The sequence below is a fragment of the Oncorhynchus gorbuscha genome, linkage group LG05 (genome assembly GCF_021184085.1).
Source record: "Oncorhynchus gorbuscha isolate QuinsamMale2020 ecotype Even-year linkage group LG05, OgorEven_v1.0, whole genome shotgun sequence".
Lineage (NCBI taxonomy): Eukaryota > Metazoa > Chordata > Actinopteri > Salmoniformes > Salmonidae > Oncorhynchus > Oncorhynchus gorbuscha.
In genome coordinates, this window is record NC_060177.1 from 68,071,464 (window position 1) to 68,084,651 (window position 13,188).

Sequence of the window (13,188 nt, forward strand, 5' to 3'; positions counted from 1 at the left end):
TGCAGCGAAATATTTCCATGTGCATGTCAGAAAGGTGCTCTGGTTCTCATGGCCTTGGGCTAATATATATACTGAACAAAAATATAAACACAGCATGCAACAACTTCAAGGTTTTGACTGAGTTGCAGTTCAAAGAAGGAAATCAATTACCTTAGGCCCTAATATATGGATTTGAAATGACTGGGAATAAAGATATGCATCTGTTGGTCACAGATACCTTTAAAAAAGCTAGGTGCGTGGATCAGAAAACCAGTCAGTATCTGGTGTGACCACCATTTGTCTCATGCATTCCAACACATAGTTGATCAGACTGTGCAAAGTTGCTGGATATTTTTTATTTAACTAGGCAAGTCAGTTAAGAAAAATTCTTATTCACAATGACGGCCTAGGAACAATGAGTTAACTGCCGTGTTCAGGGGCAGATCTTTACATTGTCAGCTCAGGGATTCGATCAAGCAACCTTTTGGTTACTGGCCCAATGTTCTAACCACAAGGCTACTTGCCATGGTTACATGTGCTATGAGGTTGTGAGGCTGGTTGGAGGTTCTGACAAATTCTCTAAAATTAAGTAATTCCCTGGCAACAGCTCTGGTGGACATTTCTGTGGTCAACATGCCAATTGCACATTTTCTCAACACTTGAGACATCTGTGTCATTGTGTTGTGTGACAAAGTTGCACATTTTAGAGTGGCCTTTTATTGTCCCTAGCACAAGTTGCAACTGTGTAATAATCATGCTGTTTAATTAGATTATTGATATGCCACACCTGTCAGGTGGCTGGATTACCATGGCAAAGGAGAAATGCTCACTAACAGGTATGTAAACAAATTTGTGAACAAAATGTAGGATAAATAAACATTGTGTAGCATATGGAACATTTCTGAGATATTTTATTTCAGCTCAGGAAACATGGGACCAACACCTCACATGTTGCGTTTGTACTTCTTTCCTGTATACTGTAGTTGCATGACAAACTAGCACAGGAAGCTCCAATGAAGCATTTCATTACCAAAGAAGGAAATAGTTTCTAATGTGAGTGAAGGGGATAGAGGGGATAGAGGAAGAACTAAAGAAGGTGGGAGGAGGGAGTGAGAAACTGAGAGATTGAAAGCATAAGACAAAAGATAAAAAGTGAGAGAGAAAGTAAGAAAAAGAGTGGGTGCTGGTGCTGGGTTGTCTCTCCTCCCCTGTATGCAGCTGTGAGAGTTCTGGAGGCAGGAGTCACATCTAAAATACATTTAGTCCCTCACACACTAAGACTAACTCCTCAAGGTCTCCAACACACAGACCACCTACCATGGAAAATATATTGGCTGTAATGCCCTGCTGACTGTACATACCAATGAGTGTTCTCACATCTCTTGGTGCATAACCTACACAGACTGCTCACTTCCCTGTTATTTCCTGTTGTACAGTATGTCAGGTCCTGTTATTTATTGTTTTACAGTATGGCTAGGCCTGTTATTTTCTGTTTTACAGTATGGCTAGGCCTGTTATTTTCTGTTTTACAGTATGGCTAGGCCTGTTATTTCCTGTTGTACAGTATGGCTAGGCCTGTTATTTCCTGTTGTACAGTATGTCAGGTCCTGTTATTTATTGTTTTACAGTATGGCTAGGCCTGTTATTTTCTGTTTTACAGTATGGCTGGGCCTGTTGTTTGCTGTTTGACAGTATGACTGGTCCTGTTATTTATTGTTTGACAGTATGGCTAGGCCTGTTATTTGCTGTTTTACAGTATGACTGGTCCTGTTATTTATTGTTTTACAGTATGGCTAGGCCTGTTATTTGCTGTTTTACAGTATGACTGGTCCTGTTATTTATTGTTTTACAGTATGGCTAGGCCTGTTATTTATTGTTTTACAGTATGGCTAGGCCTGTTATTTGCTGTTTTACAGTATGACTGGTCCTGTTATTTATTGTTTTACAGTATGGCTAGGCCTGTTATTTATTGTTTTACAGTATGCCTAGGCCTGTTATTTGCTGTTTGACAGTATGACTGGTCCTGTTATTTGCTGTTTTACAGTATGGCTGGTCCTGTTATTTATTGTTTTACTGTAGGGCTAGGCCTCTTATTTGCTGTTTTACAGTATGGCTAGGCCTGTTATTTGCTGTTTTACTGTATGGCTGGCCTGTTATTTATTGTTTTACAGTATGACTGGTCCTGTTATTTATTGTTTGACAGTATGACTGGTCCTGTTATTTACTGTTTTACAGTATGACTGGTCCTGTTATTTATTGTTTTACAGTATGGCTAGGCCTGATATTTGCTGTTTTACAGTATGGCTAGGCCTGTTATTTATTGTTGTACAGTATGACTGTTCCTGTTATTTATTGTTGTACAGTATGGCTAGGCCTGTTATTTGCTGTTTTACAGTATGGCTGGGCCTGTTATTTGCTGTTTTACAGTATGACTGGTCCTGTTATTTATTGTTTTACAGTATGGCTAGGCCTGTTATTTGCTGTTTTACAGTATGACTAGGCCTGTTATTTGCTGTTTTACAGTATGGCTGGGCCTGTTATTTGCTGTTTTACAGTATGGCTAGGCCTGTTATTTGCTGTTTTACAGTATGGCTGGGCATGTTATTTGCTGTTTTACAGTATAGCTGGGCCTGTTTTTTGTTGTTTACAGTATGGCTGGGCCTGTTTTTTACTCTTTTACAGTATGGATGGGCTTGTTATTTGCTGATTTACAGTATGGCCGGGCCTGTTATTTGCTGATTTACAGTATGACTGGGCCTGTTTTTTGCTGTTTTACTCTATGGCTGGGCCTGTTATTTGCTGTTCTACAGTATGGCTGGGCCTGTTTTTTGCTGTTTTACTCTAGGGCTGGGCCTGTTATTTGCTGTTATACAGTATGGCTGGGCCTGTTATTTGCTGTTTTACAGTATGGCTTGGTCTGTTATTTGCTGTTTACTGTAGGGCTGGGCCTGTTATTTGCTGTTCTACAGTAGGGCTGGGCCTGTTATTTGCTGTTTTACTGTAGGGCTGGGCCTGTTATTTGCTGTTTTACTGTAGGGCTGGGCCTGTTATTTGCTGTTTTACTGTATGGCTAGGCCTGTTATTTGCTGTTTTACAGTATGGGCCTGTTATTTGCTGTTTTACAGTATGGCTGGATCTGTTATTTACTGTTTTACAGTATGACTGGGACTGTTTTTTACTGTTTTACAGTATGGCTGGGACTGTTGTTTGCTGTTTTACAGTATGGCTGGGCCTGTTATTTGCTGTTTTACAGGATGGCTGGGCCTGTTATTTGCTGTTTTACTGTATGGCTGGGCCTGTTATTTGCTGTTTTACAGTATGGGCCTGTTATTTGCTGTTTTACAGTATGGCTGGATCTGTTATTTACTGTTCTACAGTAGGGCTGGGCCTGTTATTTGCTGTTTTACTGTAGGGCTGGGCCTGTTATTTGCTGTTTTACTGTAGGGCTGGGCCTGTTATTTGCTGTTTTACTGTATGGCTAGGCCTGTTATTTGCTGTTTTACAGTAGGTCTGGGCCTGTTATTTGCTGTTTTACAGTATGGCTGGGACTGTTATTTACTGTTTTACAGTATGGCTGGGACTGTTGTTTGCTGTTTTACAGTATGGCTTGGCCTGTTATTTGCTGTTTTACAGTATGACTGGGCCTGTTTTTTGCTGTTTTACTCTATGGCTGGGCCTGTTATTTGCTGTTCTACAGTATGGCTGGGCCTGTTTTTTGCTGTTTTACTGTAGGGCTGGGCCTGTTATTTGCTGTTATACAGTATGGCTGGGCCTGTTATTTGCTGTTTTACAGTATGGCTTGGTCTGTTATTTGCTGTTTACTGTAGGGCTGGGCCTGTTATTTGCTGTTCTACAGTAGGGCTGGGCCTGTTATTTGCTGTTTTACTGTAGGGCTGGGCCTGTTATTTGCTGTTTTACTGTAGGGCTGGGCCTGTTATTTGCTGTTTTACTGTATGGCTAGGCCTGTTATTTGCTGTTTTACAGTATGGGCCTGTTATTTACTGTTCCACAGTATGGCTGGTGTCACGTTCTGACCTTTATTTCCTGTGTTTTGTATTTAGTTGGTATGGTCAGGGCGTGAGTTGGGTGGGCAGTCTATGTTTGTTTTTCTAGGTTTTGGGAATTTCTATGTTTCGGCCTAGTATGGTTCTCAATCAGAGGCAGGTGTCATTAGTTGTCTCTGATTGAGAATCATACTTAGGTAGCCTGGGTTTCACTGTGTGTTTGTGGGTGATTGTTCCTGTCTCTGTGATTGCACCAGATAGGACTGTTTTGAGTTTTCACATTTCTTGTTTTTGTAGTCAGTTGTTCATGTGTGCCTTAACGTATTAAAAAGAACCATGGACACTTACCACGCCGCATATTGGTCCTCCGATCCTTCTCGCCTCTCCTCTTCGGAAGAAGAGGAGGAAATTCATTACAGCTGGGCCTGTTATTTGCTGATTTACAGTATGGCTGGGCCTGTTTTTTGCTGTTTTACTCTATGGCTGGGCCTGTTATTTGCTGGTACATTACATTTACATTACCATTTGTCTTTATTTGCTGTTCTACAGTATGCATAGGCCTGTTTTTCTGCTGTTTTACTGTAGGGCTGGGCCTGTTATTTGCTGTTTTACAGTATGGCTTGGTCTGTTATTTGCTGTTTACTGTAGGGCTAGGCCTGTTATTTGCTGTTCTACAGTATGGCTACTGGGCCTGTTATTTACTGTTTTTTTGGGCCTGTTATTTGCTGTTTTAGTATGGCTGGTCTGTTATTTGCTGTTTACTGTAGGGCTGGGCCTGTTATTTGCTGTTTTACTGTAGGGCTGGGCCTGTTATTTGCTGTTATTTGCTGTTTGCTGTTTACTGTAGGGCTGGGCCTGTTATTTGCTGTTTTACTGTAGGGCTGGGCCTGTTATTTGCTGTTTTACTGTAGGGCTGGGCCTGTTATTTGCTGCTGTATGGCCTTTATTTGCTGTTTTGTATGGCTGGGCCTGTTATTTGCTGTTTTACAGTATGGCTGGGCCTGTTATTTGCTGTTTTACTGCTGGGCCTGTTATTTGCTGTTTTTGGGCCTGTTATTTGCTGTTTTACTGTAGGCTAGGCCTGTTATTTGCTGTTTTACAGTATGGGCCTGTTATTTGCTGTTTTACAGTATGGCTGGTCTGTTATTTACTGGCAGTATGGCTGGGCCTGTTTTATTTGCTGTTTCTGTTTTACAGTATGGCTGGGCCTGTTATTTGCTGTTTTACTGTATGGCTGGGCCTGTTATTTGCTGTTTTACAGTATGGCTTGGTCTGTTATTTGCTGTTTACTGTAGGGCTAGGCCTGTTATTTGCTGTTTTACTGTAGGGCTGGGCCTGTTATTTGCTGTTTTACTGTAGGGCTGGGCCTGTTATTTGCTGTTTTACTGTTTTACAGTATGGCTGGGCCTGTTATTTGCTGTTTTACAGTTTGCTGTTTTACTGTTTTAGTTTTATGGCTGGGCCTGTTGTTTGCTGTTTTTGCTGCTGGGCTAGGCCTGTTATTTGCTGTTTTACTGTATGGCTGGGCCTGTTATTTGTTTTACTGTAGGGCTTACTGTTGGCTAGGCCTGTTATTTGCTGTTTTACAGTACTAGGCCTGTTATTTGCTGTTTTACAGTATGGCTGGGCCTGTTATTTGCTGTTTTACAGTATGGCTGGCCTGTTGTTTGCTGTTTTACAGTATGGCTGGGCCTGTTATTTGCTTTTTTGCTGCCTTTATTTGCTGTTTTGTATGGCTGGGCCTGTTATTTGCTGTTTTGTTGGCTGGGACTGTTGTTTGCTGTTTTACAGTATGCTGGGCCTGTTTTTTGCTGTTTTGGGCTGTTATACAGTATGGCTGGGCCTGTTATTTGCTGTTTTACAGTATGGCTTGGTCTGTTATTTGCTGTTTACTGTAGGGCTGGGCCTGTTATTTGCTGTTCTACAGTAGGGCTGGGCCTGTTATTTGCTGTTTTACTGTAGGGCTGGGCTTGTTATTTGCTGTTTTACTGTAGGGCTGGGCCTGTTATTTGCTGTTTTACTGTATGGCTAGGCCTGTTATTTGCTGTTTTACTGGGCTGTTATTTGCTGTTTTACAGTATAGCTGGATCTGTTATTTACTGTTTTACAGTATGGCTGGGACTGTTTTTTACTGTTTTACAGTATGGCTGGGACTGTTGTTTGCTGTTTTACAGTATGGCATGGCCTGTTATTTGCTGTTTTACAGGATGGCTGGGCCTGTTATTTGCTGTTTTACTGTATGGCTGGGCCTGTTATTTGCTGTTTTACAGTATGGGCCTGTTATTTGCTGTTTTACAGTATGGCTGGATCTGTTATTTACTGTTCTACAGTAGGGCTGGGCCTGTTATTTGCTGTTTTACTGTAGGGCTGGGCCTGTTATTTGCTGTTTTACTGTAGGGCTGGGCCTGTTATTTGCTGTTTTACTGTATGGCTAGGCCTGTTATTTGCTGTTTTACAGTAGGTCTGGGCCTGTTATTTGCTGTTTTACAGTATGGCTGGGACTGTTATTTACTGTTTTACAGTATGGCTGGGACTGTTGTTTGCTGTTTTACATTATGGCTTGGCCTGTTATTTGCTGTTTTACAGGATGGCCGGGCCTGTTATTTACTGATTTACAGTATGACTGGGCCTGTTTTTTGCTGTTTTACTCTATGGCTGGGCCTGTTATTTGCTGTTCTACAGTAGGGCTGGGCCTGTTATTTGCTGTTTTACTGTAGGGCTGGGCCTTTTATTTGCTGTTTTACTGTAGGGCTGGGCCTGTTATTTGCTGTTTTACTGTATGGCTAGGCCTGTTATTTGCTGTTTTACAGTATGGGCCTGTTATTTACTGTTCCACAGTATGGCTGGTGTCACGTTCTGACCTTTATTTCCTGTGTTTTGTATTTAGTTGGTATGGTCAGGGCGTGAGTTGGGTGGGCAGTCTATGTTTGTTTTTCTAGGTTTTGGGAATTTCTACTGCCTAGTATGGTTCTCAATCAGAGGCAGGTGTCATTAGTTGTCTCTGATTGAGAATCATTTAGCCTGGGTTTCACTGTGTGTTTTGGGTGATTGTTCCTGTCTCTGTGATTGCACCAGATAGGACTGTTTTGAGTTTTCACATTTCTTGTTTTTGTAGTCAGTTGTTCATGTGTGCCTTAACTAAAAAGAACCATGGACACTTACCACGCCGCTGGTCCTCCGATCCTCTCGCCTCTCCTCTTCGGAAGAAGAGGAGGAAATTCATTACAGCTGGGCCTGTTATTAGCTGATTTACAGTATGGCTGGGCCTGTTTTTTGCTGTTTTACTCTATGGCTGGGCCTGTTATTTGCTGTTCTACAGTATGCATGGGCCTGTTTTTCTGCTGTTTTACTGTAGGGCTGGGCCTGTTATTTGCTGTTTTACAGTATGGCTTGGTCTGTTATTTGCTGTTTACTGTAGGGCTAGGCCTGTTATTTGCTGTTCTACAGTATGGCTGGGCCTGTTATTTACTGTTTTACTGTAGGGCTGGGCCTGTTATTTGCTGTTTTACAGTATGGCTTGGTCTGTTATTTGCTGTTTACTGTAGGGCTAGGCCTGTTATTTGCTGTTCTACAGTATGGCTGGGCCTGTTATTTACTGTTTTACTGTAGGGCTGGGCCTGTTATTTGCTGTTTTACTCTATGGCTGGGCCTGTTATTTGCTGTTCTACAGTATGCATGGGCCTGTTTTTCTGCTGTTTTACTGTAGGGCTGGGCCTGTTATTTGCTGTTTTACAGTATGGCTTGGTCTGTTATTTGCTGTTTACTGTAAGGCTAGGCCTGTTATTTGCTGTTCTACAGTATGGCTGGGCCTGTTATTTACTGTTTTACTGTAGGGCTGGGCCTGTTATTTGCTGTTTTACAGTATGGCTTGGTCTGTTATTTGCTGTTTACTGTAGGGCTAGGCCTGTTATTTGCTGTTTTATGGCTGGGCCTGTTATTTACTGTTTTACTGTAGGGCTGGGCCTGTTATTTGCTGTTTTACAGTATGGCTTGGTCTGTTATTTGCTGTTTACTGTAGGGCTAGGCCTGTTATTTGCTGTTCTACTGTAGTGCTGGGCCTGTTATTTGCTGTTTTACTGTAGGGCTGGGCCTGTTATTTGCTGTTTTACTGTATGGCTAGGCCTGTTATTTGCTGTTTTACAGTATGGCTGGAACTGTTATTTACTGTTTTACAGTATGGCTGGGACTGTTGTTTGCTGTTTTACAGTATGGCTGGGCCTGTTATTTGCTGTTTTACTGTATGGCTAGGCCTGTTATTTGCTGTTTTACTGTATGGCTAGGCCTGTTATTTGCTGTTTTACAGTATGGCTAGGCCTGTTATTTGCTGTTTTACAGTATGGCTAGGCCTGTTATTTGCTGTTTTACAGTATGGCTGGGACTGTTTGCTGTTTTACAGTATGGCTGGGCCTGTTATTTGCTGTTTTACTGTAGAGCTGGGCCTGTTATTTGCTGTTTTACTGTATGGCTGGGCCTGTTATTTGCGTTCTACAGTATGGCTGGGCCTGTTTTTTTTGTGCTGTTTTACAGTATGGCTGGGCCTGTTATTTGCTGTTCTACAGTATGCCTGGACCTGTTATTTGTTGTTCTTCATTATGGCTGGGCCTGTTATTTGCTGTTCTACAGTATGACTGTGCCTGTTATTTACTGTTCCACAGTATGGCTGGGCCTGTTTTTTGCTGTTTTACAGTATGGCTGGGCCTGTTATTTGCTGTTCTACAGTATGGCTAGATCTGTTATTTACTGTATGGCTGGGCCTGTTTTTGGATGTTTTACTGTATGGCTGGGCCTGTTATTTGCTGTTCTACAGTATGGCTAGGCCTGTTTTTTTTTGCTGTTTTACTGTATGGCTGGGCCTGTTATTTGCGTTCTACAGTATGGCTGGGCCTGTTTTTTTTTGCTGTTTTACAGTATGGCTGGGCCTGTTATTTGCTGTTTTACCGTAGAGCTGGGCCTGTTATTTGCTGTTTTACTGTAGGGCTGGGCCTGTTATTTGCTGTTTTACAGTATGGCTGAGCCTGTTATTTGCTGTTTTACAGTATGGCTTGGTCTGTTATTTGCCTTTTTACTGTAGGGCTAGGCCTGTTATTTGCTGTTCTACAGTATGGCTGGGCCTGTTATTTACTGTTTTACTGTAGGGCTGGGCCTGTTATTTGCTGTTTTACAGTATTTCTGGGCCTGTTATTTGCTGTTTTACAGTATGGCTGGGCCTGTTATTTGCTGTTTTACTGTATGGCTAGGCCTGTTATTTGCTGTTTTACTGTATGGCTAGGCCTGTTATTTGCTGTTTTACTGTATGTCTGGGCCTGTTATTTGCTGTTTTACAGTATGTCTGGGCCTGTTATTTGCTGTTTTACAGTATCGCTGGAACTGTTATTTGCTGTTTTACAGTATGGCTGGAACTGTTGTTTGCTGTTTTACAGTATGGCTGGGCCTGTTGTTTGCTGTTTTACTGTAGAGCTGGGCCTGTTATTTGCTGTTTTACTGTATGGCTGGGCCTGTTTTTTGCTGTTTTACAGTATGGCTGGGCCTGTTATTTTCTGTTCTATAGTATGGCTGGATCTGTTATTTACTGTATGGCTGGGCCTGTTTTTGTCTGTTTTACAGTATGGCTAGGCCTTGTTTTTTGCTGTTTTACTGTAGGGCTGGGCCTGTTGTTTGCTGTTCTACAGTATGGCTAGGCCTGGTTTTTTGCTGTTTTACTGTATGGCTGGGCCTGTTATTTTATTTGGCAGGGCCTGTTTTTTTTTGCTGTTTTACAGTATGGCTGGGCCTGTTATTTGCTGTTCTACAGTATGGCTGGGCCTGTTATTTGCTGTTTTACCGTAGAGCTGGGCCTGTTATTTGCTGTTTTACTGTAGGGCTGGGCCTTTTATTTGCTGTTTTACTGTAGGGCTGGGCCTGTTATTTGCTGTTTTACTGTAGGGCTGGGCCTTTTATTTGCTGCTTTACAGTATGGCTGGGCCTGTTATTTGCTGTTTTACAGTATGGCTGAGCCTGTTATTTGCTGTTTTACAGTATGGCTGGGCCTGTTATTAGCCTTTTTACTGTAGGGGTGGGCCTGTTATTTGCTGTTTTACTGTAGGGCTGGGCCTGTTATTTGCTGTTTTACTGTAGAGCTGGGCCTGTTATTTGCTGTTTTACCGTAGAGCTGGGCCTGTTATTTGCTGTTTTACTGTAGAGCTGGGCCTGTTATTTGCTGTTTTACTGTATGGCTGGGCCTGTTATTTGCTGTTCTACAGTATGCCTGGCCCTGTTATTTGTTGTTCTTCATTATGGCTGGGCCTGTTTTTTTGCTGTTCTACAGTATGGCTGGGCCTGTTTTTTGCTGTTTTACTGTAGGGCTGGGCGTGTTATTTGCTGTTTTACTGTAGGGCTGGACCTGTTGTTTGCTGTTTTACAGTATGGCTAGGCCTGTTTTTTTTGCTGTTTTACTGTAGGGCTGGGCCTGTTATTTGCTGTTCTACAGTATGACTGGGCCTGTTATTTACTGTTCCACAATATGGCTGGGCCTGTTATTTGCTGTTTTACTGTATGGCTGGGCCTGTTATTTGCGTTCTACAGTATGGCTGGGCCTGTTTTTTTTGCTGTTTTACCGTAGAGCTGGGCCTGTTATTTGCTGTTTTACTGTATGGCTGGGCCTGTTATTTGCTGTTTTACTGTATGGCTGGGCCTGTTATTTGCGTTCTACAGTATGGCTGGGCCTGTTTTTTTGCTGTTTTACAGTATGGCTGGGCCTGTTATTTGCTGTTCTACAGTATGGCTGGGCCTGTTATTTGCTGTTTTACCGTAGAGCTGGGCCTGTTATTTGCTGTTTTACTGTAGAGCTGGGCCTTTATTTGCTGTTTTACTGTAGGGCTGGGCCTGTTATTTGCTGTTTTACTGTAGGGCTGGGCCTTTTATTTGCTGCTTTACAGTATGGCTGGGCCTGTTATTTGCTGTTTTACAGTATGGCTGAGCCTGTTATTTGCTGTTTTACAGTATGGCTGGGCCTGTTATTTGCCTTTTTACTGTAGGGCTGGGCCTGTTATTTGCTGTTTTACTGTAGGGCTGGGCCTGTTATTTGCTGTTTTACTGTAGAGCTGGGCCTGTTATTTGCTGTTTTACTGTAGAGCTGGGCCTGTTATTTGCTGTTTTACAGTATGGCTGAGCCTGTTATTTGCTGTTTTACAGTATGGCTGGGCCTGTTATTTGCCTTTTTACTGTATGGCTGGGCCTGTTATTTGCTGTTCTACAGTATGCCTGGCCCTGTTATTTGCTGTTTTACAGTATGGCTGGGCCTGTTTTTTTGCTGTTTTACTGTATGGCTGGGCCTGTTATTTGCTGTTCTACAGTATGCCTGGCCCTGTTATTTGTTGTTCTTCATTATGGCTGGGCCTGTTATTTGTTGTTCTACAGTATGGCTGGGCCTGTTTTTTTGCTGTTTTACTGTAGGGCTGGGCGTGTTATTTGCTGTTTTACTGTAGGGCTGGGCCTGTTTGCTGTTTTACTGTAGGGCTGGGCCTGTTATTTGCTGTTTTACTGTATGGCTAGGCCTGTTATTAGCTGTTTTACTGTAGGGCTGGGCCTGTTATTTGCTGTTTTACAGTATGGCTGGGCCTGTTATTTACTGTTTTATAGTATGGCTGGACCTGTTATTTACTGTTTTACTGTATGGCTGGGCCTGTTATTTGCTGATATACAGTAAGACTGGGCCTGTTATTTACTGTTTTACAGTATGGCTGAGCCTGTTATTAGCTGTTTTACTGTACGGCTGGGTCTGTTATTTGCTGTTTTACTGTAGGGCTGGGCCTGTTATTTGCTGTTTTACAGTATGGCTGGGCCTGTTTTTGCTATTTTACTGTATGGCTGGGCCTGTTATTTGGCTGTTTTACAGTATGGCTGGGCCTGTTTTTGGCTGTTTTACTCTATGGCTGGGCCTGTTATTTGCTGTTTTACTGTATGGCTGGGCCTGTTATTTGCTGTTTTACTGTAGAGATGGGGCTGTTATTTGCTGTTTTACTGTAGAGATGGGGCTGTTATTTGCTGTTTTACTGTAGGGCTGGGCCTGCTTTTTGCTGTTTTACTGTATGGTTGGGCCTGTTATTTGCTTTTCTACAGTATGCCTGGGCCTGTTATTTGTTTTCTACAGTATGGCTGGGCCTGTTTTTTTTTGCTGTTTTACTGTAGGGCTGGGCCCTGTTATTTGCTGTTTTACAGTATGGCTGGACCTGTTTTTGCTGTTTTACTCAATGGCTGGGCCTGTTATTTGCTGTTCTACAGTATGGCTGGGCCTGTTATTTGCTGTTCTACAGTATTCCTGGGCCTGTTATTAGCTGTTATACAGTATGGCTGGGCCTGTTTTTTTTGCTGTTTTACTATATGGCTGGGCCTGTTTTACTGTAGGGCTGGGCCTGTTATTTGCTGTTTTACTGTAGGGCTGGGCCTGTTATTTGCTGTTTTACTGTAGGGCTGGGCCTGTTATTTGCTGTTTTACTGTAGGGCTGGGCCTTTTATTTGCTGTTTTACAGTATGGCTGGGCCTGTTATTTGCTGTTTTACAGTATGGCTGGGCCTGTTATTTGCTGTTTTACAGTATGGCTGGGCTTGTTATTTGCTGTTTTACTGTATGGCTGGGCCTGTGTGCACTGTGGTTGCCCATAGGGACAGTCTGGGGAGGAAGGTTGTTGAGGCAGCCAGTGCAGGAGAGCCAGGCAGTCCCTGGTGTGATGGCAACAACTCAGGGCAGGCTGCTGCTGTGTAAGGGCAGGCTGCTGCTGGGTCAGCGCAGGCTGCTCTGTGTTAGGTTGCTAGCAAGGCCAAGGGAGGGGTCGATGGATACTATAGGGGTCAAACTGAAAGCTTTGTTCAGTCAGAACACATGAAAATGGGTTAGTGATCAATACTAATCTAGTATGTTGTTTTGGTTGTGTTTATCCTTGGTTCAGATGGGAGTGCCATCTTTAAGGGGTGCTTCCACAGACCTGACAACGTCACCCTCGCCCTGCCCATCAGCGCTGTCATCCAGAACATGTCAGTGGAGAAGTGTGTGGACTTTTGCACAGAGAAGGTGAGGAAAATGTACATGTTGTGATGTTAGATTTTGATGTGTGTTTGCTTGTTTGCTGAGGAAGAGAAAGAGATTAGCTGTGTTCGAATACCCATACTAACATACTGTATACTACATACTTAATGAGTATATACTACATAGTATTATGTAGTATATACAT

The 13,188-nt window shown here is 42.7% G+C and overlaps 1 protein-coding gene across 3 annotated transcripts in view; it reads left to right on the forward strand.

The window, feature by feature from the left end:
• Nucleotides 1–13,188, forward strand: part of wscd2 (WSC domain containing 2) — a 105,663-nt gene that overhangs the window by 71,552 nt on the left and 20,923 nt on the right. For all 3 annotated transcript variants that reach the window (XM_046350880.1, XM_046350879.1, XM_046350881.1), the window contains one exon: nucleotides 12,907–13,028. In XM_046350880.1, coding sequence (XP_046206836.1) covers nucleotides 12,907–13,028 — 122 coding nt within the window. The remainder of the gene's footprint in view (nucleotides 1–12,906; nucleotides 13,029–13,188) is intronic.